The 27,677-nt window shown below is 35.3% G+C and overlaps 1 protein-coding gene across 1 annotated transcript in view; it reads left to right on the forward strand.

Annotated features, from left to right (window-relative positions):
• Positions 1-5,036: 5,036 nt before the first annotated feature.
• LOC107549677 (discoidin, CUB and LCCL domain-containing protein 1-like) overlaps positions 5,037-27,677 on the forward strand; it is a 42,250-nt gene continuing 19,609 nt past the window's right edge. Inside the window, exons 1-6 of the mRNA XM_016230852.1 lie at positions 5,037-5,151; positions 12,462-12,680; positions 16,835-16,978; positions 19,219-19,270; positions 20,067-20,139; positions 27,272-27,405. Of these exons, the coding sequence (XP_016086338.1) occupies positions 5,076-5,151; positions 12,462-12,680; positions 16,835-16,978; positions 19,219-19,270; positions 20,067-20,139; positions 27,272-27,405 (698 nt within the window). The 5' untranslated portion in view covers positions 5,037-5,075. The remainder of the gene's footprint in view (positions 5,152-12,461; positions 12,681-16,834; positions 16,979-19,218; positions 19,271-20,066; positions 20,140-27,271; positions 27,406-27,677) is intronic.

A 27,677-nucleotide genomic window follows, 5' to 3' on the forward strand; every position in this document is an offset into this window, starting at 1 on the left:
CTGTTAAAAAATGTTGTTGTTGTTTCTTGAAACATTGATTTAAAGTGTCAGTTATTGCATTATTATTTCAGTCAAACCTATAAAACCCCTTTGTTACCCCAAACTACATATAAAAGCTTCATCAGTGGAATAAAAGTAACCAATGCAGCTACTTAAACATTTGCTACTCGTTAATGCATTAACGTCCCTTTAAATAACGTGACGCTCTGACCTCTATGACGCTGCTCCCATTAAGCGCTGTTGGAAGTGAATGAATTGATTCAGCATTTCGACACCTCCGTAAGGATGCATTTAACTCGACAAAGCGGTCTAATAAAGGATCTATTGATCTCATGAATTAGTGAATTTTACTATACAAATATTTTTTCACTGGATGTTAAAGATTATATGGGAATATTACATGACACGCTGATCCTTTAACAATGCATTGGCACAAAAAAACGCACAGCTTTTGGACAAATCTGCCACAAATATTTGGACAAATGTGCCACAAAAGTGCCACAAATACTGCCTAAACAAAATACTGATTTTGTGCACTTTATTTACTGTACCAATATTTTAAATTGGCCTTTGAACTTAGCTTTATTGCATGGCAAAAAAAAGAGTTACCTTGCCAAAGCACTGACAGAGCCCACTGATCTAATGGCGTTGTTGAGCGCTCCAAATGCAAACTTTGCATGCAACAATCAGGCAGCAATTGACAGCACTCTGATCTAGTGGCATACAGGCATCGTCAGATTGACAGTACTCTAGCCCAATAATGTTGGGGGATCCAGTGGGGGCGGCAGTCATATTTCAGGGTGACTGTGCCACTCTTTATAACAACCCTGCTAAAAGTGCCAGTACGTGCTCTCATTGGCGCCCCTTCAGCTGGTGGCGCCTAGCTCGCCTATGCCTAGAAACGGCCCTGACTGCAGCATTGGGAGCAGTGACTCTTTGTTATTAACACATCACGAACTGTACGCATACAGTAGGCTATAATTGAATATTTTTATTAAAGGATGACCCTTATTATACTGTAATCACATATAATCTGGTAATGAGAAGATAATGCTGCATTTATTTATTTATTGGATTGAAAATAAAACATAATTGCAAAATGAAATGAAATAATTGTACTGACCTGTAGACTGTGTGTAGACTGATATCTCTCCAGCAGAGAGCGCAATAGCTTTATAAGTCCAAAGGCTGCAGAAATAAAAATGAAAGTACAAGGCCACACACACACACACACACACAGACACACACATTTTGCACATATGCTTGTATATTTACAATAGCATTTGCTGTGCTATATCAAATGCAAAAGCAAAAACATGCAAAAAGTTCATGTTTTTTACTACTTTATCATTAATCTGATCTTTGCACAGTGACTGTCTGCAGGGTTTTTCATAATGACAGTAATAAAACGTAATGGCCCAGGATGTTAAAGACAGGCCTGTGCTCTCCTGGCACAGATGATGTGTCATATGCTGTGGAGTCTATCAATGGCCATATGTGACCCTGGAGCACAAAAGCAGTCTCAAGTCGCTGGGGTATAATTGTAGCAATAGCCAAAAATACATTGTATGGGTCAAAATTATAGATTTTTCTTTTATGCCAAAAATCATTAGGATGTTAAGTAAAGATCATGTTCCATGAAGATATTTTGTCAATTTCCTACCGTAAACATATCAAACATTTTTGATTAGTAATATGCATTACTAAGAACTTCATTTGGACAACTTTAAAGGCGATTTTCTCAATATTTAGATTTTTTTTTTTTGCACCCTCAGATTCCAGATTTTCAAATAGTTGTATCTCGGCCAAATATTGTCCTATCCTAACAAACCATACATCAATGGAAAGCTTATTTATTCAGCTTCATCTCAATTTTTTAATTGACACTTTAAAAATTGACACTTGTGACTGGTTTTGTGGTCCAGGGTCACATATGTTACTGGAAATCCACCGGTCACTGCCTGGCATTACAGCATATAACGCTTTTATTCAGACGACTGTTTAGAAGTTTTCCTAAAACGTGCTTTTCAGACTCTCTCTCTCTCGTTTATTTGCCCTCTAACAATGTCTAAAACTGTATACACCCACCACAGGAAAACTGTTATTGAACCAAGTCAAGAACCATATTTCAATTCATCTTAAGCATTCCTTGTTGCAAATGACATTTTAACATTTTCTAAATAAAACGTCCGTTTTGTCTGGCTAAGGCTAATTTCATAGTTAAAATTGTATGTAGGGGAGAGCGGGGCACAAAGTAATACTTTTTGACTTTCTCAGTTTGTGTTCAGAATATCATTTTTTTCATCCACAGTCATTTTACACTTGTCTAGTACAAATATGTCACTTTGTTTCATGATTACAGAGTATAAGTTTTTCTTTATTTACCCTCAAAAAATGGAAGTGAAATGTGACAACATGCCCCGTAGGTGGAACACATTGTAACATCTGAGGGACACGTTGTAACATGACCATATAACAGCTTAAAATCTTATCTGATCGAATGAAAAAAATATACAAGACAAGCTCAAATATTTTGTTAATAAAATAAAATAATTATTTTTTTTTCAAATAAAATAATGGCGTTTTTTAAAGAATGAAAAATAATCTGATTTTGGAGTTTGACAACGAACACATTGCAACCATGCTTGGGACGGCCCACATAAACGAGCAAAAATGCTTACATGTCTTGAAATAATAATTTCTAAACATTAAACATTGGCTGTCCGTCTTTATTCACCTAAAAAAACGATCTAAACTGATAAATAACAGATTGGAGATTAAAATAATAGCAGATTTGTCTCATTTTAAACTATTAATAAAAACAGAGATGAAAAAATTACTTAAGCCAGAATTGTAATTTTACTATGGTAAAATAAATGTTCATTGATATCTTCAAAAGATTTTAGAATTTTGGCACACTTTTTTTTACTATATAATGTTGATATGGTAACTAATAAATACTGTAAATTTGGTTATGCTAGCGTGTGTGGAAATATTCAAACCATCTGTGTTACAACTAACCCCGCGTTACTTTACTTTTGCGTTACTCCCCTATTCTAAATACACACAATTAAATCACATTTCCACACTTATTTGACATCAGTTGCTTTATCTGACCAAATTAAAGTTCGATTTGGAGGCGACACACAATAAAAAAGATATTATTTACCTTGATTTGTCTTTGTTTTCTCCATTAACACAGGCTACGTCGCCTCATCTCAAGTATGCACACTTTCTTAGTGTAAGTACACTAATATCTGAATTGTTGGTTGTGGTGGAAACGACGTCAAAACTTTGATGTAATATTTCGCATAGTTCCCCCATTTTTCTCACTTTCAAGAAAATATCCAGATCTATATTAAATCCTTGTCTACTTCCTGTAACAAAAAGGCAGCTAAAACTTTAAGTGTATGCTCACCTTTTGGTATTTTTGTATAATTTTTATGTTTTGTAGGAAAGATTGTTTTGTTTATTGCTATGTGATCTGTTTGAATTTTTTTCACTCATTTATTTATTTTTTATGTAATTGCTTTTTGTTATTATTATTATTTCTCTCTTCTGAATTTTAATTTCTATGTGTTGTTTTGCCATCCTTGAACCCCTTACACACAATTAAATCACATTTCCACACTTATTTGACATCAGTTGCTTTATCTGACCAAATTAAAGTTCGATTTGGAGGCGACACACAATAAAAAAGATATTATTTACCTTGATTTGTCTTTGTTTTCTCCATTAACACAGGCTACGTCGCCTCATCTCAAGTATGCACACTTTCTTAGTGCAAGTACACTAATATCTGAATTGTTGGTTGTGGTGGAAACGACGTCAAAACTTTGATGTAATATTTCGTATAGTTCCCCCATTTTTCTCACTTTCAAGAAAATATCCAGATCTATATTAAATCCTTGTCTACTTCCTGTAACAAAAAGGCAGCTAAAACTTTAAGTGTATGCTCACCTTTTGGTATTTTTGTATAATTTTTATGTTTTGTAGGAAAGATTGTTTTGTTTATTGCTATGTGATCTGTTTAAATTTTTTTCACTCATTTATTTATTTTTTATGTAATTGCTTTTTGTTATTATTATTATTTCTCTCTTCTGAATTTTAATTTCTATGTGTTGTTTTGCCATCCTTGAACCCCTGGCTCTTTTCCTTAGCATATGTTTCTTCACTTTTGTATTCTGTAAGCAAGTGTTTAATAAAATAAAACACACACACACACACACACATATATATATATATTTCTTATAGTTTAGATCATTGATTTTGTTAATGTAAAATTTGTTACAAATTTCGTATTTTACGATTAAAATTCTGGGTCTGGGGGACAAGGTTAAAACATTTGAAAAATAGCACACAAAAAAAACATATAATAATATATATATATTTTTTTTTTTAATTGTAGTGTAATTAAAATATCGAGTCTTGAGACATAAAAGTGCCTGAAGTTGGAGAAATGCCGTTTATGTATCGCTTACACAGTATATCTCCTTTAAGTATCACTTTGTATCCATACTCCGTATCTATACTAGGCTACTATACTAACCGCCTGACACAAGACAGAGCCGCGAGACTGGTCTGGTGAGCGCTTGGTGCCGCCTGTGGGAGAAACACGGAAGAAGAGTTCATTCAAAGCGTTTGGGGATCCGCGCGGACACACGTCCACGAGTTTCTCCCGGTAAACATGCTCCCGTGACGCTTCTCCAATGCGCCCTCGCGGTTTACTCTCATTCGCCGCGGTTTTTAGTGGAGATGTCTGGAAACACATTACTGCATGGACTGGTTCTCTTATATTCAATTCACCCGCTCGCGCTCGCCGAAAAACCGGGTAAGTGAACGAAAACACGGCAGATGATCGGAAACAAAAGGGGCAGTTTGCTGAGGCGTCAGAGGGTACTTGTGGAGGACTTTGTGTAACAGTTGTTTGCGTGTAGCGTGCTTTTATATCATTATAAGTGAACGCACAGCTTGTTCTGAGGGGATATAAGGTTTCAAACTTTGTTACACGAGCTCCAGATTGATCCAAATGCGCCCTCGCGGTTTACTCTCATTCGCCGCGGTTTTTAGTGGAGATGTCTGGAAACACATTACTGCATGGACTGGTTCTCTTATATTCAATTCACCCGCTCGCGCTCGCCGAAAAACCGGGTAAGTGATCGGAAACAAAAGGGGCAGTTTGCTGAGGCGTCAGAGGGTACTTGTGGAGGACTTTGTGTAACAGTTGTTTGCGTGTAGCGTGCTTTTATATCATTATAAGTGAACGCACAGCTTGTTCTGAGGGGATATAAGGTTTCAAACTTTGTTACACGAGCTCCAGATTGATCCTGTAAACGCTTGAGCTCTGTGAGTTTGACTTATCATTGTAGAAATAGTCTTGGGTTACAGTTTAAACCGGGACATATGGTTGTTTCGCGTACATGCTGTCTTAGAATGTGTGTTCAGGAGCAGTGTCGTGTTGCATGTTTCTCCATGAAACTGTAGAATTGCTTCCAACTCGTAAACCTGAAGATTTAATACCTAAAAAGTTGATATCCTTATACCTATAGGTAAGATATTTGGTGTCATTAGAAAATGTGCTGACTGTGTTGTAACAGCAGTTGACACAACATGCTGGCGCGGTCTGTCCATGAGGACAACTTTCACCTCAAATCACTCTCACAATGGGACAGGATTGCAGTCAGAGTGTCTGGATGGTCAAAGCAGCATCTGGAAACCCATAACTTTTGGGATTTCATTGCTGCACTGAGGTCTTTTTTTTACTACTGGGTAGGGAGGGATATGCCGGTATCAAATTTTCATTTTGCGATTAATTGCTAATGCTTTTATCACGGTATTATCACGGTATTGAAATGTAGTTTAAAAAAAAAGTGCTGTCATAATACAGTATAACAGGTTTAATAACTTTTTTCTTATCACAAAAATAACTGAACATTTAAATGCAATAAAGCAATACAGAAAAGTGTATCAAGTTAAAAGTTTTACACAGATTAAAGTGCAAAATAACTATAAAGACCAATAGGTATCCCTTTACAATAAGACCTCATTAGTTAACCTTAATGCATTAACATTCACAATGAGCAATTGCTACAGAAGTTATTAAGTCTTAGTTCATGTTAGCTCATTAAATAACACAGTTGCAACTTTCGATTTTAACAACGTGTTATTAAATATGGGAATACCTAAGATTAATTAATGTTAAGAAGAATTTTTTATTGGCAGTTTGTTAACTAATGAGTTAACTAATGAAGCCCTAATGTAAAGTGTGACCGAACAATAAAGAATCAAAACACTTTCAAACAATATCTAGGGCATGTTGTAGTCCAGATTCAAATGTAAAAAAAAAATTGAAAATAAATAGCCTATTAAGTCTAAATATTTAAGTATTCGGCGCTGTGATGAACATCATAGCAAATACACAAATCTGAATGGCTGTTTAAATCATTTAAACACGATTCAGAAACAGAAAGTAGAGCAGCTGCTTTGTTTACAGGGTTTCATTTAAATGAATTATTATTATTATTATTATTTCTGCAGTTTAGCGCCATCTGCTGTCAGAGAGTGAAAGTGCGCTTTCATCCAGAGCATCTCTCACATGTTCCGCCATTTGCTTCTCGTCCGCGCTTATTTACATCAGTGCGCACGCGTCTTTCACGCAGCATACAGCGTGTTGTGCATTTTGACCAGTTGATGGGAAAAGTATTCTTAAAATGCATTCAAAATTCTGAATAACTTGTAATATATAATTGTTCACGGTATTTAGAAGAGCCCACGATAACAATATCGTGCATATTCATTACCGTGATATATCGCATTACCGAATACCGGCACAAGTCTACTGCTGGGATATTTTTATTATTCTGCATATGACCTTATCCAAAGTAGCTTACTGTGCACACACTGAGACAAAACAACTGGAGAAACCTTTCATTTTTAAAGGAATAGTACAGCCAAAAGTGAAAATGCTGGTATTTACTCTCAGAACCTTTATTACTTTCTTTCGTGGTTCACAAATAGAGACATTTTGAAGAGTTTTACTGGTTGATTGAGGTTTTCAAGCTTTGAAGCAACATATAAAAGTATCCATATGACTCGTGCACTATATTCCACGTTTTTTTTTTAAATCATATATTACTTAAACAGACCGAAATATAAATAATTTGTCACTGAACACCTTGACATCTGCACTAGCTCTCCGTGGCAGTTTCATGAGAGAAGCAGGTATGTCTGATTTGGGAATGAATCATTCGGAGTCTGATCTTTCCAATGAATTGGTTGATTTATCTTCATGCATTTGGCAGAAGCTCTCATTTAAAGGGTTAGTTCACCCCAAAATAAAGTTATGATTTACTTATCCATATGACGTTCCGAACCCATAAGACTTTGGTTCATCTTCGAAACATAGATGTTTAATGAAACCTGAGAGGTTTCATAGAATTTGTACTTCCATTGAAAGACAAGGTTGCAAAAACTTAAAAGATCTGGAAAAGGTTAAAATAGCATCATAAAATGATTCGACATGTATTGAGCACTTTGATTCGAGTTACAATTCCTTAATGTGATGAACAGATTTATAACCTTATTGAATCTTTTAAAGTTTGGTTACCTTGACTTTAAGTGGAGGGACAGAAACCTCTCAGGTTTCATTAAAAATATCTTTGTGTTTCTAATAGGGCTGGGTATCGAGTTTGATGCTTTTTAGGCACCGACCGAATTGCCTCGATACCATCGAGTATCGGAAAACGTCTCGTCGTTCGGTACCAAATTTCGATACCTAAGGGTAGGGATGCACCGATATGAAAATTTTGGCCGATACCGATAACCGATTATTCTTTACTTTTGAAAGCCGATAACCGATATGTTGGCCGATAAATCTATATCCAAATTGTTAGATACTTTTTGAGAGCCTGATTACAAAAAAAGGTCTCATCATTAAAAGCCACATCCCAAACACTTCAACATAAGCAGCCTAGTTTGAACGGTGTACGTTTTAAAAATATTTTTACTCTCCCATTACCAAATTTAGTCATAAAAAAGTCTTACAAATAAATAAAATTATGCATAAATAATGCAAACAAGTCACTGGACATCATTACACGTGTAAAGAATCAAAATGAATGCGCCACAGATCAATAAAACAGAATAGCCTCTGCACGGACAATAATTAAATGATTTTAATTACTAAACCATATTGTTGATGAAAATAATAAGAGAAAAATACAAGTGGTTGTTGTTATTAATAATATATCAATGATTGTGAAAAAGTAACAAATTAATCCCACTGTTTTAAATAGCAGCCGTTGAGCTGCGCGTGCTGAAGCTGAAGAGCTGAATGAACACGGTAAACTGAAGCGTTTTGCTGGCAGCTTATTTAACTCAAGGAAATGCATCCTGAGATTAATATTAATACAACATAAACATAATATTACAACTTATATATGTACAAAATGACGCAGTTATTGCATGCTATAGTCAGAATGTGTGATCCTGTTGTGGATGCGCTCTTCCCATAACAACGCGCTGAAACACAGCAACTAAACCCAAAGAATGCACAACGTTTTATTATAATAATGTTCTCATTAGAATGTTATATACACAACATTCCCAATCATAGTTATTAATGTTGTGCACTGCTGTTTGAGCTGCGTGCGCTGAGCTAAAGACGATCACCGGTAAACTGAAGCGCTCTTTAAACTTAACCAAACGCATTCTATATGAGATAAATCAGATATACATCAAATAAACACAATATTACAATGTACAATTGCACAAAAGGCTGCAAACGAACAGCGCGCATCTGAAGTGTCTCTGAAGGAAATAATGCATTATTTATCGGCTTTAAGATATCGGCCAAATTTTCTTATCAGGCCGATACCGATAACAGAAAAAATGAGCCGATATGGGCCGATACCGATATGGTGGCCGATATATCGTGCATCCCTACCTAAGGGGTTAATCTCATCAGTGTCAGTGAGCCAATAAGTCTGCAGCACTTGCCGGTGTGTTCGACTAGAAGAGGTGCGGCGCAGATCGATCATCCGCGAGAGCGATTCGAAAGCGCACGGAGCAGTCTGCTCTCTTTAGCTCTCGTGGTACTGTAATACCACCAGTATAGAGTAGCGCGGGAGCTGCGATCATTTATATCATAAAATTGGTATCGAAAAAAGTATCGTTCAGGAACCGGTATCGATATCGAAAAATTTTGAACGATACCCAGCCCTAGTTTCTAAGATGAATGAAATTCTTAAGAGTTTGAAACGACATGACGGTGAGCAAACGATGAGAGATTTTTCTTTTTTTTTCTTTTTTTGTGAATATTCCTTTTAAAGGTATAAATCTTATTGGAATCAAACCCATGACATTGGCATTGCTCTACTGTTTAAGCTGCAGGAATGCTTAATGATTTAGTTCACTCACTAAAGCAGTCCACTTTTATGTTACCTTTTTGAATTTTGTTTTAATCTTGAAAACTCTAGTACGCACAAGGTCTAATTAGATAGATAAGAGTACTTCTTTACTGTATGGTATCACTCCCCTTGACGTGTTATTTATTTTTGTATTAAAGTAAGTTATCCTAGAACTATTGCTTAAACATAAATACTGGCAGTATTCTTGCCAAGCATCATGTTTTTGATTGTACACTTAAATATAAAGGTTCTTTATTGGCATCAATGGTTCCATGAAGAGCGTTTAACATCAATGGAAGCTTTCCATTGCACAAAAGGTTCTTTATAGTGAAAAAGGTGTTTAGATTTATAAAATGCTCTTCACATAAGAAAAAAAATGGTTCTTTTAAGAACTGTTCACTGAAAGTTTCTTTGGAGTTGTTCTACAGCATTGCTGCAAAATCACAGGCTAAATAGAATATCCTCAACTAGTGTGTGAACCCTTATTTGGTGCATGTTAGGAGACAGTCGAATTGTCTGTACATGCAGAACTCTCTCTGTTGTGAATATTTGTCTTCCACCCTGGGGCAGACGATGGCCAGGTGTTCCTTAACATGCCGAAAGAGCTGGTTTTGAAGCTCTGTTGTGTTCTTCTCTGTTGGAATGAATGGAAAAAAGAGCTAAAACCGCTTTTGGTCATTTTAAATAAATGTTATTGTTGACGTCTACTCCTTTTTAATAAATAATCTTGAATATTCTTCAAGGCAAAACACTACAGGCTGAAACATTGTTTTTCATGAATTGGTCAATTTTGAGATTTGGCTTTTCATGACGTGTTGTTTCAGACTAGTTTAAAGAAAACATCCAAACTACACTTAAGTGTTTTATTGAGCGTTATCTGATTGCTTGTGTATATTCCAATTACTGTACATATATTTAAGGGCTCTTTTCTCATGCACTGAGACAGAATTTTTAATATTTATCTATATTCTGAAGTTTTTTACAGAGCAGTTTGTTCATTTTTAACATTTTATAACTAAAAACGTGGTGAAAGTTTATATTTTTCTAGCTTATGACAGTATTTTCTGATTCTGAGATATAAAAAGATATATATCGCCTCAGTAAAAACCATTGCCTCTAATATGCCAACAAAATGAAACAAATTTTGAACCTGGCTTTATCCAGTGTTCAGATTTATTTTCTGTAAATATATGAAAATGAGTGCATATTTAATTAATATAGTCTCAAACATAACATTTCAGAAAGCTTGTAATGCAAAAATGTTTTTTACCCTGTTCACTTGGGCTGTCTTGCCTTAAATGTGTAGTTGTAGATTTTAATTTCTTTGCATGGCCATGATTAACATGTGATGTCATTCCTCCACCACCTGCCCTAAGGTTTCCGTCCATTAGTTTTTTTGCACCGACCCAACCCTACATCTGGATGGAGTTCAGACGCCACCACAAAGGCCACTGTGTGTCCGCCAGTATTTAGCACTGACGTAATTACAGCTAAGGTCAAAGAAAGCACTTCTGGTTAGTGCGGGTGAATGTTCCCTTAGAAACACACCGGAGCTATTTATATTGGTCCCGTTTCATTCCTAGTGTCATTTAAGAATGCCGTCGATGTCACGAAACTCTGGGGTCTAAGAGTCTGTTATGCGCATACATCAGCGCCAAGTTCCTGCGTGGCTGCTGGAGACTCAGCTGTCTGGAAGGAAAGGAGTTGATGGTGCCATCACAGGTGTGAGTGCCTTTACTGTGGGAGACAGTGGCATAACGAAGCCTTAACATATCAGTGAACAGTAACAGTCTTGACAATACTTGCACAAATGCTCAAATACTCAGCGTGGGAGCTCTTCGCCCAGGGATCATCCATAAGACTTGTGTCTGGCAGCTGACGGTTTCTAACACCACCTTTGTCACTGATCAGTGAGCATATGTGAGGAACATTATATTTCTCTAATAAGGGTGCTGTATCAACTTTTAATGACAAAACTTATACTTAGATCTAAGTAGAGGCTTCTTCTGGTGTTTTGACTTGTCTTAGGGGCATGTACATGTTGAAACACTCAGTAAATTAAACTGTCTGCTGGCTAATATAATATTATTTGGTTTACATTAGGTTGGCGTGCATTGGCTTGTTTGGTTTCATGTAATCTTTTGTTGCAACAGAATCAGTCATTCTTGTTCATTTGGAGTCTTGCTGTTACAAGAGTTTAATGAGTCTGGGGCTTGAATCAATATTATATTGTCTTTTAAAATTAAGGAATGAGCTTTAATTTATCTAATTTAAGGTGATTTCTTTGACTTTCGGTTTGGGTGAGTGATATTTTAATGTTTTTGAAATAGCCCAAGTCTTTTAAGCTAAGCCTTTTAAGTCAGCAGCGCGCACACTGAACAACAAAACTCTGCTGTTTCAGCGATGACTCATCTGAACGCCTCTGATTGGCTATTGCATTCTTAAACTCAACAGAATTGTATGTGAATGGTTATAATGCGCAACACTGTAAAAATCTGTAAAAAGAAATATGATCAAACAAATAAGCCCTAATATTAATTAGATAATAATACTAGCCTGATAATAATAATAATAATCGTCTTGATATTGTCAAAGGCCCTAATGCTGATTTGCTGCTCAAGAAACATTTCTTATTATTATCAATGTTGAAAACAGTTGTGCTGCATAGTATTTTTGTGGAAACCATGATGCATCATTTTCAAGATCCTTTGATGAATGGGAAGTTCTGACAAACAGCATTTAATTGAAATGAATTGTTCTGTAACCTTATAAATGTCTTTACTGTCACTTTTGATCAATTTAATGCATCCTTGCTAGAAGTAATTTCTTAATATACAAATCTTTCTGACCTCAAACTTTTAAATTGTAATGTTTTTTTTTTAAATACTGATCTGTTGTACATGTAAACACAGTCAATCATTGTCTCTAATTTGAGCATTAAAAAAAAACACTTTGCATACTAAATATTAAGTGTTAGTCTTGTTCCTCCTGGGTCTGAATTCAGCATTCTTTATTACAACAAACTTGTTTTTTTTTTTTGTTTTTTTTTTACAGATGATGGTTGTGGTCATTATGTCCTTGGCCAAGAGAGTGGTGTCCTGTCCTCCAAGAACTACCCAGGAACTTACCCCAACAACTCCTGGTGTGAATGGCGAATCCGTGTACCCATTGGCCACACTATTGTCCTCAAGTTTGGAGACCTGAACATGGAGAAGAAGGACTGTGAGTCTGACTATTTGAAGGTTCTGAAAGGATCGTATGGGGCAGAAATGGGTGAGCTGTTTGAATCATTCATGTGTTGTACATGGTGCTTACATAAAATGTTGTTTTCTCAGCCATTATCTAGTTATTCCCTAGTGGTCACTAGATCCTCCATTGGGGTCAAACAATATATGAAAACCAGATGTTCTCAGTGGCGAATGGTGGTACAGCTTCTTGTTTTGATGTCTTCATCTTTTGTCAGTGTATCAGGGCTTTCTTGTTTGATTATTGAAAAAAATGTGATGGAATAAGTTGTTTTTGTCTTAGTGGTTTTCTTCAAGCTTTAGTGCATTTCTCAAGAAGATGAACTGTCTTGCTGCTCAGGAATATTATAGTAAAGGACATTTTGACAGCTGCATTTTAATTTAAAATTGAAGTGTGGCACCAAACCTAATGATTATTTTCAAACAGGTTTCCCAAACCTCCTTTGGTCGGAAAAACAGATACAGTCCTGCCCCAAACTGATACCATTGGTTGAGCAAATTGTTGCTGTGCGGGGCTGAACCGGAATGCTGTAGGAAAGACTGCTGTATTTAGAAGTCTCATTTGAGTCTGGTTGTACTTGTGCAGTCGTATTGTGATATAGTTGATCATATGCTCTTTAGTCAGTTTAAACTCCTCTAGATCACATTACTGTGAGTAAACCTGAGTAAAGCGCTGTAAATCAGAACGCTGTCATGAGTCGGCACCAGTCACACATCGATAAGTTTACTGTAAAGCAGGAGGAAACCACAGAAATCAGTGAGTCAGAGGATGTTTCAGAGTTTATGGTGAAAAGTTGCCAATTCTGTTTCCTAAAGGATATTGTCACTTGTGATCAACCATTTCTGCTATTTTTCTTTTCAAATGAGCTTGCTGTTTTTGCACTATATTGGCATAAAGTGTATTCTTTTTTTAATTGACCCTTCGCAAAGACTCGTCCACTTTCGTTACTGTTACTACGTCCGACAAGCCATGGCGCTCTCACGCTACACATCATGTGCTCACTCAGTGAAAAATACATCACGGAGCAAAGAGGAAACTTGACAGACAAGACAGAGCAGGTTACTTTTGGTATGAAACAAAGTCTAGAAATTCAAACAATAAATGCTGTTTTGCTGCTCTTTAATGTGTCTTGGTTTTTGTTTGATCCATTCCAACATTCTAAGTTACTTTAAAGTGTTAAAAAATTAGTTCTTTTAATTTAAGCATTATGCTTCCTTCTGGTCATTGGCAGACCCTGGTAGATACGAGAAATTAGGGCTGGGCAAGTTGGCAAAAAAATTAAATCTCGTTTTTTTTTCAAAACGTTTGACCGATTCTCGATTTTTTACAATTTTTAATTAGTCAACTTGAAAATGTAACTACTACACTATTCAAGTAACTTCTTCTTTATTATCCCTGTAGTTAATGAAAATTACTTTCCAAGTGCACCACACATGAAGTTGTCAACATGATGTAAATGTTAAACAAATCACTTGTTAAATATCTTTGCAGAAAAAAATGCATGAACTACAACTACATCTTGTACAAACTTGTCTTATACAAGACTATTAATAAGAAATAATATAAGGAAAATGCTTTAAAAAATATCAAAAGTCAAGGTAATTCAAAATGACTGAAGGTATAACACCAGTAGACTATTAACTATAACTATAAATGTTCTGTAAAAACAATGAACAGCAGCTTTCAGCCTGTCACCATGATGCACACATGAAATATCAGACATGCAGTAGTAGTTCTAAACAGGTTTTTTTTTTTAATTCGCTCGCGCTGCTTTCCCATTGTTTTTTCGCTCGCGTCTCTTGCAGCGTCTCATGCATGAAACGGCTTTATAAAAACGCGGCGCTCAAATTAAAAGAAGTTCAACTCCCATCTTCTTTGCATGTTTTTCCTGTTCCACTGCCTGCGTCGCATCTTTGTCAACACAAAAGCGCATTCTAGGGATGGGCGTATCGATATATCGATACTGACGCGAGTATCGAAAGTATCGATACTCAAACAAAAAATATCGATACTAAGGTGCGTTTTATTTACCAGTGGTTTTGTTTATTTAACAAAAATAATAATAATAATAATGCGTACAATATGCTTTGAATTGGATTAATAACCTTTGTTAGCGAGTAATTGTGTAGGATAGAACTATTTTCCTGCTCATCTGAACACACGCAAATGTTGCAAGACAGAACCAATCAATCACAGAGAGAATCACTCACTGCTGACAGTGCATTCAAACAGGGCTGCGTTTCCCAAAAGTATCATAAGAAAGCATTAAAGCTTTTGGGAATGGCAGCCCTGAACAATGCTTATCAGAGGACAGAAATAAAAACATAAATGTTTGAGTTATTTCACAATAAACAAATTGAAATTGTAGCGTACATAGTTTGTGCAATTATAATTATTTAAATTGTACGTTGAAATATAATATCGATCATGTTCTATTCTGTAATGTTAATAGAAATCATACACTGTCAGAATAAAAAGGTTGCATTTAATGCATGCAACAGCCATTCACTGGCAGTACAAAATATTGCACTAAATCAAAAGTTCAAATGTTACAAATAAGTTAGAATATTAATGTTGTAATACTGATAGCACTAATATAAAAATGTGAGGATATATGTTACAAAAAAGTAACAATTTTGAAATACGTTGATGGTTGTATTTTTTTGTATTTGATCTCAGTATTCCTATCAATGTTGTATAAGGGTTTTTTATGAATAATAGTAACCCTAGAATGTGATCAAACAGTTTAAAATAGCTGGGCTAAGATATATAAAAACTTTTAAGACTGCATTTAAGCATTTTAAGACACACTTAAAAAAACGGGTTAAAATGCGTTTTAAACATAAAGTTAAGTGGTTTTCATTACCCATTTACTCTTAGTAATTTAATAATTTCATAAATTTCATAATTTAAAAGGTAAATGCAGAAGTATCGAATCGGTATCGATATTGACGATACTGCTTTGAAAAATATCGGTATCGTATCGAAAACAAAATAAGGGGTATCGCCCATCCCTAGCGCATTCTGTGTGATATGAGTGCGTCACACATGTGCGGTTAATCACGTGCACCGACATGCGGTTGGATCGTTTTCTCTTTATTGTTATCATTGGCATATTGTCAAAGTGTCTAATTTTAACGTTTGGCAATATTTCTATTCAATATCGCGATTTCTTGATTTCTAAAAAATTTAATTGCGGCAAAACATTAAATTCAAATTAATCGATAAAATCTGAAAAATCGCCCAGCCCTACGAGAAAGTCCCCGTTCTCTCCAAAATCCCAACAGAACGGCAGGTCACATCTGAATCTCTGTGTGATGAATGTACCCACCTACTGCTTTGTGAATGATGAATGGTGAAGGAAAAGAATATAGCAGCACTTCACTTGAGGTGAATGGGCTGTTCTGACTTATTAGGCTATCATCTTTCAGCCCTGAACCAGAGGTCTTTCTTGGTCATCCTGGTCAGAAAAGACGAACTGCCCTCCTTTGTGTAGATCCTTGGATCTTTAACATTGGAGGAATACTTTTCTTGCATGGATTGAAAAGTTGTTTTGTTAGAACAGAGCTTTGGGTGTTTGTATTGAAGCCAGAATTGTTGCTGTGGATAGACATGAATCTTCCCACACTATATCTGGTTCCTCCCCAGCCAACCCTTTAACCACAAATGCTGTTATGGTGTCGAGCCTCAGCCACATCCACTGATCAAAGCGTCCTGCAGCAGGATGGCTGGAATTCCTCTCTGAGTGATTCTTAAACAGCAGTTGAGAGACGTTGGATGACTAAAGCTTTGTGTTGGTGCAGAGTTTGACAGTTTTGTCATTCACACCTCTCGGTGTGTTGACCCTTTGGTCCGTTCGGTCATAATGTTTTACAGATTAAATTGTCATGATAATCATCAGAGCTTATCAAAATCTCATCAGTGTTCGGGGAGTTATCCTTCAGTCAGCAGACAAGTCATAAACTTTCCAGAAACACACTATTTCTGCCTTTTTGGTTTCATAAATGGCTTCTACACCATTTATTTATATTTTTATTTGGCACTTGGCAGGTGTTAATTTTGAACCCAGTTTTGGTGGATGTTCATTTTCATTCATATTACTAATAATCAATATGAATCTAATTCCTTATCTAGGGTTAAATTTTTATTAAGTTTAATAAATTCACTTGCATTTCATCTAGTTTCCTGGGAGTACTGTGGTGGTCTGATGCCCAAGCCTGCACCGATTAACACGGACTCCAGCGAACTGACCGTCCGCTTTCGTAGCAGCCAGCACATCTCTGGAAGAGGATTCCTGCTTTCATACTCCACAGAAAACCACAAAGGTATCCTTACTTTAAAATGAAAAGTGTGAATCATCTTAACACAACATTGTATATATGTAGCTTCTAGGGATGTTCATTTTAACCGGTTAACCGTTAACTGACCGTAATAATTTTTGACCGATTAATACAATGTTAAACGGTTTAAAAAGGTCATTTATTAATTTTTTTTCAGTAATTTATCAAAATATTTAAAAAGGTTTGCTTCATGGTTAAAATATAAAAAATTTCGTTTTTTCGGGGGGAAAAACGCAAGTCGAGTATAAGTCGCATTTTATACTCGAAATGTTATAACATTATACATTATAATAAACACTGTAAACATAGCTAGGCTATTTTAGTTCCCCTCACTCCACAACAAAGCCTTTCAATTAACAGTATTTAGAAAAGAACAAGAATTTAAAATATAAGAAGCTATAGCAATATAAACGACAAGCCAAAACGAATTCATTTAGGCTAAAACGAAACTGAAACCAACGTTGGGTCTCTCATTTGACACAAAATCAAATGTTTCCGTATTCGGAATGTATTTGAATGCCAAAATATTGTTTATTATGTAGCCTAGGCTACTGTACTGGCGTTCCAGTATCCAGGTAAAACAAAATGTTTTGCATAACATCACGATGGTACAGTGATAACACTTAACGGCACAGACTTTACTACATATTTGAACTGAGCAGTGTGTTTTTTTCCATATGTTTGACTGACTGTATTTTATTATGATAATTAACAGGCTGCATTGTCAAGGTAGCAAAGCTTAACTGTGTGCGCGCATGCGGCACCGGCGCAATCACTTGAATTTTTTTTTCCTTCTAACAGTGGAAGCAACTACTCCTTTTAGTCATAAAGATAAGTACATTCACAATAAAAACAAATCTTTGTGCTTTTGTAAAATAAGCCTAAAGAAAAATATGATGCCACTTTTTGCCGTCTGGTTTCCTTTCACGCAACACAAAAATGAACTAAAACTCTGAATACTAGGCTACTTGTTGCACAGTTTTTCTTTTGTTTTCTTAATTTATTAAGTAAAAATATATTTCTCGTATAGGCCTAATTATTATTATTACATTATTTATATATACAGTGGGTACGGAAAGTATTCAGACCCCCTTAAATTGTTCACTCTTTGTTATATTGCAGCCATTTGCTAAAATCATTTAAGTTAATTTTTTTTCCTCATTAATGTACACACAGCACCCCATATTGACAGAAAAACACAGAATTGTTGACATTTTTGCAGATTTATTAAAAAAGAAAAACTGAAATATCACATGGTCCTAAGTATTCAGACCCTTTGCTGTGACTCTCATATATTTAACTCAGGTGCTGTCCATTTCTTCTGATCATCCTTGAGATGGTTCTACACCTTCATTTGAGTCCAGCTGTGTGTGATTATACTGATTGGACTTGATTAGCAAAGCCACACACCTGTCTAATATATATAGCCTAGCTTTATGATGTTTTTCTCCACTCGCAGGTGCGTGATGTGATATGATGGTCATGTGTATCCTCATGTTCTGTTGTTTGCTGCTTTTTGTGCATGTAAAATTAATCCCCGGGAAACAAATGTTAGTATTTTAACGGTTCACAGACACGTATTCTTTCTAATTGAAATCAATTCTAATTTAAAATAATCTTGTCGGTTAACGGTTAATAATCGGTTAACAAGCGTTGGTTGTCGGTTAGGAAAAATAACCGAAGTGAACATCCCTAGTAGCTTCAACTACTCCAGTGTCTTCCTGTCTCTTGGATGACCCTCATGCTAACCAACGTACGATGGCCCCATGCCGTGGCTTGCCCCCTTCCCTCATCTGGATGCTTAAAGATCCTGGGATGTTTTTTAAATGACTTGGTTGAGCAAAGCAATGTTAAAAGGATAGTTGATCTAAAAATGAGAATTGTCATAATTTACTTACCCTCATGTAGTTCCAAAACTTTTGCTTATTCAAAATTGTTGTGGAACACTCTCTCTCTCTCTCTCTCTCTCTCTCTCATATATATATATATATATATGGTAATTGTCTGTGACTTTGTCATGTGAGTGAGTGAGGTTTATGTCTAAGTAAATGCTTCAATCCTATACGTGGAAGTGCAGGAAGTGGGTCTGTCATCCTGTTGTGATGCTCATGTCCTGTTGTTTTTGTTTTTGTTGTTGAGTTGGGAGCCTGTTTCCTTTGTGGAGACACTTCTCATCTGCTCCGTTTTTACCCTCATTGTGTGGCCTCCTCTGCTTTCCTCCTCAGAGCTGCTGACATGCTTGGACAGAGGCAGTCATTTCCCGGTGTCAAAGTACAGGTGAGAGTATGTCTTCAGGATAGAGAAGCCTGGAAAATGTTACACTTACACAAGCTGGCTGATAAAGCTTCATATTTTTTCAGTCTTATAAAAAAGTGTATATGGGTCAAAGACAAACATTTTTAGATCTAGAAAAAGTATGAAGTATGTTGTTTAATTTTAGCATTAATATATCAGTTTCGCTGAATGACGATGGAACATTATTTAACCTATATTTTGACATTTTATTTAATTTATTTAATTTTATTTAAACATTAAAGTACACAATTTATTTGCATTTAATATGCTTTCTATGTATGTAAAATCAGTTTTGTAAATGTAATTTGATGCAAACACCAAAATGGGACGTCTCATCTTTGACCCAATTATTATTACTATTAATATTATTAATTTTATGATTATAAATCCGAATTAAATTTTAGAATATTTTGTATAATTGGAATGAGGAATGTGAAACCACTCTTTAGGTAAATAATAGTACAATTGCATTTAAATCATCACAAAAGCACAAATATACATGAATATTTACATAAACATAGTGGATATATTGAGAATATTCAATATGTATTGCCCAGACCTCTCTACAGCTATTCAGTTGAAATATATCCAAGCTACAAGACATTACATAATAAAAAAAAGTAACTCTAGGTAATGGTCACAGTTTTCCAGACTATGTCTCATTCCATTGATGCTTATAATTTTAGAATCTCACTCAGCTTTATCTCTCCAGAGCCGTCGGCTATAATTAACTGACATGCTGTAAGCAGATCTTTCTCTTTGTTCTCGTCCCGTGTAGGAAGTACTGTCCGGCCGGATGTGCAGCGGTGACGGGAGACGTGTCTGGGGACATTTCCCTGGGCTACAGACATGTGAGTAGCGTCTCATTGTTTTCTTCAGGTGTGGCTGGCATGCCACGGCTCATTCCGCGTCCGCGGGAGAATGTTAGGCAAGTTTATTTACAAGGACGAAGTACAGCCAAGCAGATGCTCGGCAGGGTGCTTCCCGAAGAGGTTTCAGATGCAGCGGCTCGGCCAGGAAAAGCTGCTTCTCTAAGCAGATTTTCCCACAGGTGCTCAGGCCTCTAGGGCCTTCACGGGGAATGTTAAGCAGGCCAGCGGTTGGGGGTGGAATGCACTAATGGCTCGTCCCATTGTCTGACAGCCATTTGTTGTGACAGGGCTTGTGTGTGTGTGTGTATGTGGATGCCCTGAGGATACGCGGTGACAGATAATTTGTGCGGCCTCCAGTGTTCTCCCTGGTCACTTAGTGGGCAGTGATCTCTGAATGAAAGGCGTTTATGTAATTGTTCATACATCTCCAGCGAATCGAGGTCGGAGATTTGGGTTATGCAAAGGATTGACTGGGCAGCAATGGATAGTTTGATGTGGAGAGAGTCATGTGCTTGGGCTTTGAGCTATAACTCAAGTTAAGGGCCTTTCTGAAGGCTTAGCATTGTGGTAAAATCTCTTCCTGTTTGTGAAAGCTAAGCTGGCCGAGCTTTATGTGTGTCACAGCATTGATTTTGTGAGGGTAATTAAAAGGTTCTTTTCATTTAAATCAGATGTTTGTTTCACGAGTGTAGCTGAACATCTTAAAAACCAAAAGTAGAGTAAACCTTATTGATAACCGTGAGAAGGGAAACTGCAGAAGCAAAAATAAATTCTGAGACCATGAGTGAAAATAATTTTGCAGTTTTCTAATTTAATACAGTTTTTTTTTTTTATTACAAGTTGTTATATTATCAGCAGGATTTGAGAATGAAATTCCCAAGAGCATTTTGTGTGTCAGGTAACAAAATCTGACTTTTCAGCTGCTTCCTTTTGTAGTTTAAAATGTGGTGTCAGAGTTTTGGACCCCAACAATCATGTAAAAAATAAGCAAAAATTTAAATTTAAAGTAGTTATGATCTGAAAAATACATATTGTGTTTATAGTAAGAATATAAATTAAAATAAATAAAATGTATATCGGCTTTATATTGGCCATCGGCCACCCTGTTTTCCAAGATATCGGCATTGGCTGTAAAAAAAAACAATATCGGTCGACCACTAGTTGGTATGCATAAGACTTCTTTTAAAAACAAAAAAATATTCAAAATGTGATGAATAATATGCAAAGAATTTTTACATCAGTTGCTACATATGAGAAACATACTGTTTGTTTGTAATTAAAAATTTAAAAAACTAAAAATTTAATTTAGGAAATTATTACAAAAGAAATAGACTAAAAGATGTAAAAAGTCACAGAAAGAAACTGGAAAATGCACATTCTTGTTGTGGGAAAAATCCAGTCAAAATCTTTCCATAGACTAAAGTGATGGTAGGAGGAACGCATTTTGCTTTAAGTTGCCCTAACCCCCATCACGGATCACAGGATTTCAAGAAAGACAACAGACACACGGCTCCAGGCTCAACACTCACAAAACAGGGTCTTAACCCACAATGGAGAACAAGGGGGCGCATTTCCACCCTGCTGCTGTCTGCTTTGATATGCAAGTGTGGAGGGCTTTAGAAAGAGCCAGAGCAATTGATTACTTCACATTGGCTTTTGTGTAGATTGGGTGGAGCAGTAGACTCTGGGATTACAGACCGATAATGCCACCGCAGTGAGGGTGTGGATCTGCCCTCCAAACCATTCAGCAGTCACCCATCACACATTTATTCATCCATCTTGCCACCTTAATCTCATAGGTTCATCAATACTTTGAAAGACTGAATGAATCAACTGAATGAAATCCATTTGCACATATAGCACCACCCTCCTCTTCGTGCAAATAAATGAAACTAAATCCCATAGTGCACAGTACATGGTTACTAATTTTGCTATCGTTACTTATGTACTTTTTTTATTTGTATTTTTAAGAAAATAATACTTTTATTCAGCAAAGACACACAAAATTGATCAAAAATAACATTTAAAGAGATTTTTAAAAATGGCATTTTAAAATATATCAGTAGAAAACAGTTATGTTGAATTGTAATAATATTTCAAAATTTTATTACAATTTGGTTCGAATTATTACAAATTCTTACTGTATTTTTCATCAATACATGCAGCCTGGCTAAGTATAAGAGACTTTAAAATCTTACCGACCACAAAATTCTGAATGGTACTGTTAGTGTTTATCACCAAAAAGTTTCTCTGATTTGTTTTTAAAAATTGGAAAGCTTCATGCTGTGACCCGTCCTGCAGTGAGGACTAAAATAGTCATTATGCAAAAAAAACCTTTGTCTTTCTCTTTATTTATTCCTTCCCTTTCTAGCTTGTTCCTTAGAACAGAATGATCGTTACTTATGTACTTTTTTTATTTGATTTTTAAGAAAATAATACTTTTATTCAAGCAAAGACACACAAAATTGATCAAAAATAACATTAAAGAGATTTTTAAAAATTGCATTTTAAAATATATCAGTAGAAAACTGTTATGTTGAATTGTAATAATATTTCAAAATTTTATTACAATTTGGTTCGAATTATTACAAATTCTTACTGTATTTTTCATCAATACATGCAGCCTGGCTAAGTATAAGAGACTTTAAAATCTTACCGACCACAAAATTCTGAATGGTACTGTTAGTGTTTATCACCAAAAAGTTTCTCTGATTTGTTTTTAAAAATTGGAAAGCTTCATGCTGTGACCCGTCCTGCAGTGAGGACTAAAATAGTCATTATGACACACAAAATTGATCAAAAATAACATTTTAAAGAGATTTTTAAAAATGGCATTTTAAAATATATCAGTAGAAAACAGTTATGTTGAATTGTAATAATATTTCAAAATTTTATTACAATTTGGTTCGAATTATTACAAATTCTTACTGTATTTTTCATCAATACATGCAGCCTGGCTAAGTATAAGAGACTTTAAAATCTTACCGACCACAAAATTCTGAATGGTACTGTTAGTGTTTATCACCAAAAAGTTTCTCTGATTTGTTTTTAAAAATTGGAAAGCTTCATGCTGTGACCCGTCCTGCAGTGAGGACTAAAATAGTCATTATGCAAAAAAAACCTTTGTCTTTCTCTTTATTTATTCCTTCCCTTTCTAGCTTGTTCCTTAGAACAGAATGACTTCATATTTGCATAAAGCAGCTACATATGAATGACAGCAATACAGTAGAGTCGGTTAATAAACAAATAAGCATTAGAGCAAACAAATAAACGAAAAAATGTGTGCTTGCGAAGTTGCTAAGGCAAGCATTACTATTACTATTGTGCTTAAGACATGTTTCCACTATCTTCAACACATGACAGACAGGAAGTTGTTCATTTTGCGAACATGTATTTCCGATCATATGCGTATGTGGAATTTTTGGATCCAATTGAAATGAGCTTCAAATACATTTTAAATATTTGAATTTTTTTCTAGACCATATGTGACCACCTGACTGGATATGATGTAGTCTAATCAAAACTAGAAGTGCAAAGTGACAATTACCAATATTTCTCAAAAAATTTATTCTTTAAACACTTTTTATGTCAAATTGGCAGTTATGAGTAATTATGTTAAATAATTTACATTTAGCAGAGGGTATGTGCTTCTCCATAACGTTACTGCCATGTTGGAATGTTTTTTTTTTTTTACATGGGGGTAGTAAGAAACCAGTACACTCTAGCAACCACATAGCAACACCCAGAGCACTGTGGCATCGCAGTAGTGTTTTGCATGGGCTAGCATAACTTTTATGCATCATAAATCAAAGGTTGAGACTGCAGTTGTTAGATAGGACTGTATTTATGGCCCTGACTGGAGGAGACATGTTCAGGTTAATGAAGCATCTCAGTCTGAATGCAGAGCAGCTGTTTCTGCTGATAACACACAATACGTCTTCTGTTACCTCATCACAGTAATGATTTTGCTAGTAGCTAATGGGCTCAATGTAAAACACCGGACCACCCCAGAGACCATACACACTTTTATTTAGTTTTTCTGCCATAGTCAGTCATTTTGCTCAAGCTGTTTTAAGTGGGCTTGCTTCCGGAAGTATTTTTGTAATTAATTTTATCTTCAGCTTTAAGATTTAAAGTAAAAAGGTCTTTTAAGTATTTAAATGTTGTAAAAACTGTGTGGTTAATGTTTATTATGAGGCAATGAACTATGCACATGGTATTTAAAGATTTCAACATGTTTTGTGGTAGTAACTTTAAAGATCAGTTGTTGAACTGATCATTCATTTAAATAACAATCAATTTTGGTCATTTCTGGAAAAAAAGGAAGCAAGTTTTTGTTATATTGCAGATGAGTAAGTGAAAAATAGCATATTCCAGATAAGAAACATCCGCATTTAGACAACATGCATGTGCTGTCAGGGTCAAAGTTCAGTGTTGCTCAATACACATTCAAATTTTCATAATGTGATTTAAATCAGAAGAGCACAGTGTTCAAATCTGGCCTTGCCTGTTAAGTAAAAGAGCCTTTAGAAAGGTAATTCATGCGAAGACATTTTCTGTGACAACGTACTAGCATTAGCAGTGGTAGCTGAGGAATGTTAAGCATTTCTATTGGCTGCTACAATTACTGTAATTGTTGTCTCAGAATGAAATTATAAAGCCCTCCTCAGTCTGAAGTTTTAAATTAATATATATATATATAGGGGTGCATGTAAGTGGTGCATATTTTATTAAAAATGTAAAAATTGCTGGTTAAATAAGTTCATACCGCTCATTTGCATACAAACATGAGCTGTTAATTAATGCACAATCACCGTTTTAGATCAACTGATTGTAATACTGTATAAGATTTGACTGCATAAATCTAGGCTTTGCGCTGTCGGTTTCAGAGCAAAACATAAAGCAGTGACTTCCACTGATGCACTTCACTCAGCAGCGCTAAACCCGGAAGCGGATATACTTACCTGATGGCAACCCGCTTGCTGATTTTTAAGTTTTAAAAAGTAAAAATTGAGTAAAAAAAAAACTTTACTATTAAATAATTGTATTTTAATTTAATGCTAATTTTGTATTTTAAAATATAATATTATCACACTTTATTTATTATGTTGTTTATTATTTTATTTTAAAAATAGACTAAATAAAGTCCAATAGTACTATTTATATACAGTGTGTATATATATATATTTATATTAGAGGTGTAACGGTTCTCGGTTCAAAATCGAACCCTACCGTTCTCCACACACGGTTCGGCATGCACTAGGACCGCGGTTCAACTTAAATCTAACAATGCATCTGTAATATGGTTTGTTAGAGTTCACCTAATGCATGTTTCTGTTAATGGATACAAATTCTGCCTTCGCAATACATTACAACAAGAAAAAAAACAACTATGCTTGGACAAACCAGTCACTCTTTGTTCAATGCAAGTGCTGTATGCTGGAATAACTGTCATTTATGCCGTCATCACGTGTTGATAGCGCAGGTGAGACCTGAACAGCACACGTTGCTACACTTAAAAATAAAGGTGCTTCACGATGCCATAGAAGAACCTTTTTGTCTAAAAGGTTCCATAAAGTACCTTTAACATCTGAAGAACCTTTCTGTTTCACAAAAGGTTCTTTGGGGCGAAAGAAGGTTCTTCAGATTACAAAAAGGTAAGAAAGAGATGGTTCTTTAAAGAACCTTTGACTGAATAGTTCTTTGTGGAACCAAAAATGGTTCTTCTATGGCATCGCTTGAAGAACCTTTTGAAGCACCTTTATTTTTAAGAGTGTATCTGTGTTTAAACTAAACTCATTTAAGCCTTGCCAATTTAAATATTAAAGAGCCAGAAGTGAAAAGATCTGTGTGGTTACTCATCCGAAGCGCGTGAACTTCGGGTGACACATATATGTCTCAGAACGTGCGCAAATATTAAGCTCTCTTTGAAGTATTGTGCTTGAATGGACAAATTCACACAAAAATTATGTCAAAATGCCCGTCTTGGTGAGTATCCTAGCAGACATAGTCGGCTGAACATACAGTATCAGTGCACTGGATCAGTGCGTTCTCTTAAAGTGACAGCACTTTCTGTTTTTCTCACTTTTGTTAATCAAACAGCAACAACACGGAAATCACTCACTGCTCTTGATTGAATAACTTTTGTAACTTTAATAAGGATTAATCTTTATTTATACAGTCAAATATGCAATGGTATTTTACATTTGATTACTTTATTCAATTTCTGTACCTAAAAACTAATGTTAGACCTACCTAAAAAACCTGAAAAGCACTGTTTATTTTATTTGTATCTTTGCTCTTTTGTATTTATTTGTGCTGTTGCTTGTAGTTAGATTATTTGTTCTTATTTTCTTTATTTTTATTTGACAATATAGTTTTTTCCCTAAACATAGCACATACCGAAACCGTGACTCTAAAACCGTGATAAAAACCAAACCGTGAGTAAGTTGAACCGTTGCACCCCTAAAATGTGTATATATATATATATTTATAATTTATGGGTCACAGTGTGAGCACCAAATCAAATCTCCAGGTGCTCTCATATTTATGTGTATACTTATTTATATTTATTATACATAATAAATTAATAACAGGAACAAATTACATTTTTAAGTAATTAAAATAGAAAAGTGTGTTTACATTTTTAAATTGCAATAATATTTCAAACATATATTACAAATATTTCACAATATTACTGTTTTTTTTTTCTAAATAAATGCAGCCTTGGTGCATATAAGAGACTTCTTTCAACAACAATTAAAAAAAAAATCATAATTTATCTTTTGACCTGCAGTGTGTATAATTTTACACATATACGTGATATTTAATTATATGTAATATATATATATAATTTATGATTTTTATACATGTATGTCAGCTTAATTTAATCGCCATATCAGTCCAAGTAAAAAAAATCAACAAAATAAAAGCTATGTTTTATGTATGTTTATGTTTTAAATAAACATAAAAGGTGACACCAAAAACAAAACAAAACACTTAAGATTGTGTATGAGTAAAAACACACGTTATGTCTTACAGGCCAATCTGTCCTCTCTCTGTCTGTCCCTTCATTGTTGTGACTGAGTGCTGTCTGTACTTTCTGTTTCAGACATCAGTTTTGTGTAAATCAGCGGTGCATGCTGGGGTCATCACGGACCAGTTTGGAGGACCAATCACAGTTGAGGAGCGCCGAGGGCTCAGTCGCTACCCTGCGGTCAGAGCCAATGGCATCCAGTCAAAAGAGTAAGTTACTGCAGTGGTTTCTGTGGTCTTTCTCTATGACAGAAGCTTGAAGCCTCAGATTTTATCTGTGATACAGAATGCTTTTATATTCTTAGGTGAGTCAGACATCAGCGTGTGGGCTTTCCCGGTACATAAAAAGGAATGAAATGTTGATGTTTACACATTTACAGTTGGAGTCTATGGGGCAAATATGCAACTGTTGCCTCATCGATTTCCATCTTGAGTGGATTTCTGTCAACTTAAGTGTTTACTGTAAGTTTGCCATGAAAAAC

This window comes from Sinocyclocheilus grahami, unplaced genomic scaffold, assembly GCF_001515645.1.
Source record: "Sinocyclocheilus grahami isolate Dianchi unplaced genomic scaffold, SAMN03320097.WGS_v1.1 scaffold378.1, whole genome shotgun sequence".
In the NCBI taxonomy this organism is placed as follows: Eukaryota; Metazoa; Chordata; class Actinopteri; order Cypriniformes; family Cyprinidae; genus Sinocyclocheilus; species Sinocyclocheilus grahami.